At 60.4% G+C, this 2,303-nt stretch overlaps 1 protein-coding gene across 1 annotated transcript; it reads right to left on the bottom strand.

The window, feature by feature from the left end:
• Positions 1 to 74: 74 nt before the first annotated feature.
• SDRG_17378 (hypothetical protein) lies at positions 75 to 1,534 on the bottom strand (the record flags this gene model as incomplete). Its single annotated transcript, XM_008623620.1, has 2 exons — positions 75 to 1,389; positions 1,434 to 1,534. The coding sequence occupies 2 exons, from the start codon at positions 1,532 to 1,534 to the stop codon at positions 75 to 77; spliced, it is 1,416 nt and encodes a 471-aa protein (XP_008621842.1).
• Between the last annotated feature and the right edge of the window lie 769 nt (positions 1,535 to 2,303).

The following is a 2,303-nucleotide window of genomic DNA, read 5'->3' as shown; positions in this document are numbered from 1 at the left end:
CGGCTGCAAATGCGCGCGTTCAACACTTCTTGCGGGAAGAATGGACGCAGCCGGTGCATAACCACCTAGAATAATTACAGCTCGACATCCGGGATGGCATAGGAATGCAGTACCTCGTTGTGGCCGCAGGGTTTGCCGTAGGGTCCGCCCCACTCGGCAGCGTCGGCCGGCTTGGGGTTGGGCTGCCACGTGGACTTTTGGGCACAAAATTCGGCGCGGACTTGGAGCGACGTGCTGTCTTTCGACGCGCCGTGCCGCACCGACCCGTCCCACTCGCCGCCAAAGGCGCCGCCCGACGCAGCGTCGAGCCACTGCGTCTGCGCCGAGAGCCGGGTTGCGTGCAGCGACATGCCCGTGGCTGCCGACTGCACATGGAGCCCGACAGCAGTCATCTTGGCCTTCATGCCTGCGACGTCGATAGGACCCGAGTACGTGAGCGGATAGCCCATGTGGAGGAAGAGTTTCTCAGCAACTGCAGCCAGCTTTTGGCGGTTGGCCGACGGTTTGGCCTTGGGCATCTCGTCGGCGTCGAGCCCGGACGCAGACGCGAGCTTCTGGATCCATTGCGCTTCATTGTCGACGTCCTGGGTGGTGAGCTCATGGATGGTCTTGGCCATCGCGGCGCGCGAAGACGCTTTTTGCAGCGCGAGTTTGTTCCACGGCGTGACAGGCGCCCAGTCGCTGGCTGGTGCCGCGTCCTTCTCCAGCACAACGTAGAGAACGCCACTCGGTTTGCTCGGTGTACAGTTGACGTACACGGCACTTGGTGACGCAAGGCCTTTAGCCAAGTGCTCGGTGGCTACAAGGACTATCGACGACGACGACCGGAACTTCTCGAGCGTCTGCTGGCGCTGCGTGGCCGGCGTCTTGGCGTGGACCGCGAGGGCCGTAAACCCAAGGTGCTTGAGCGCTCCAGCGACCAACTGCGGCTGCAAGAGCGCGTGGCCCTTGTTGGGCACAACGACAAGCGCACGGCGCAGGTTATGCATGTCGAGGAGCGCGTACACGGCCCCGACAAAGTCCTCGGGGCGGGAGGCGTGCACATACTGCACCGACGTCGGCGCAGGAGCAACCTTGGCCACGTCCACCTTGGCAGACGACGCGGCAGCAACCTTTGCTCCATCGGCGGGCGCGTCGGCGTTGTCAGACGGCGTCGTGACGGGGCCACTCGACACCAGAGCCCGCTTGTGCTTCTTGCCTTGCTCATGCATGGCCTTGGCGCCCATCGTCACGTCCAAATCGCAGACGTCGCAATGATACACGCCACTGGGCTTTGCCTTTGGCGCGTCCTTGGTGGGTTTGCTCTCGGTAGACTTTGACTTCGGCTTCTTCACATCGGGCTTTGACTCTTTCTTGGTGGTGTCCTTCTTGGCCTTCTTGGGCGCAGGCCTAATACAGAGATGAGGCGGCGTGCACCGATCTTGTATCCGTACGCCTCTGTTCCGCGCAGCAAGGACGGGTTCACCACCACAAAGTCGCTGCCGCCACGGCTCTTGGGCGCCGACTCGCGCGGTCGCTTCGTGCTCTTCGCCATCGAGCAGTGTTATCCGGACTCATCACTGGATTGTCCGGATGCGACGATCGACCATCGCATCGCATGGTAAAAACTCAAGCTACCAACCCGACCGCGTCGTGCTCGTCATCGTAAAGCGACAACTAAGATTTCATAGCTGTAGGAGAGTTTCATCGTAAAGCGACAACTAAGATTTCATAGCTGTAGGAGAGTTATTGAGGTGGCTCTGCAGGATCTACTATCAGTACTGACTGTACAGTGTGCAAAAGCCCGGCGCACACGGAAGAAGTAAAACACACGTCGTTCTGCCAAGACTTGACCCTCGTAGAGCTATAGGACCTGTGCAGCTGTACTAACTAGAAGGGACTGGCGAAGCCTGGGGGTCCTTCGTGCAACTTGCGAGCAGTTGCAGCCAGCGTCGGTTGCTGCCTTTCTCCCGGCGCCAAACCTTCCAGTCACGAGCGTTGTGATTGGTGCCGAAGCGTCACGCCGCGCGCTTATTGGCTGCCGGGCGATCCATGCCCAAAGGGTGCGGGAAACTGCTCTCACTCGTCGTGGATTGGCTGCCAATTTTTCGGCGACGTGTGATTGGCCACCAATCTTTCGACAACGAAACACCCAGCGGCGCCAAGCCCGACGTCGAAGGTCTCATTGCGGATTTTCCCTCTGGTCTCTCGAGTGCCTCTAACACAAGGACAGCCATGCAAGTGAAGTTCCTCCTCGGTGTCCTCGCCGGCGTCTCGGCCGCCGGCTACAAGGCGCAGCCACAAGGATACAAGCAGCAGCCCCA

This window comes from Saprolegnia diclina (genome assembly GCF_000281045.1).
Source record: "Saprolegnia diclina VS20 unplaced genomic scaffold supercont1.312, whole genome shotgun sequence".
In the NCBI taxonomy this organism is placed as follows: Eukaryota; Oomycota; class Saprolegniomycetes; order Saprolegniales; family Saprolegniaceae; genus Saprolegnia; species Saprolegnia diclina.
The sequence above is the reverse complement of the archived record's forward strand: the minus strand, read 5'-3'. Positions and strand labels throughout refer to the sequence as shown.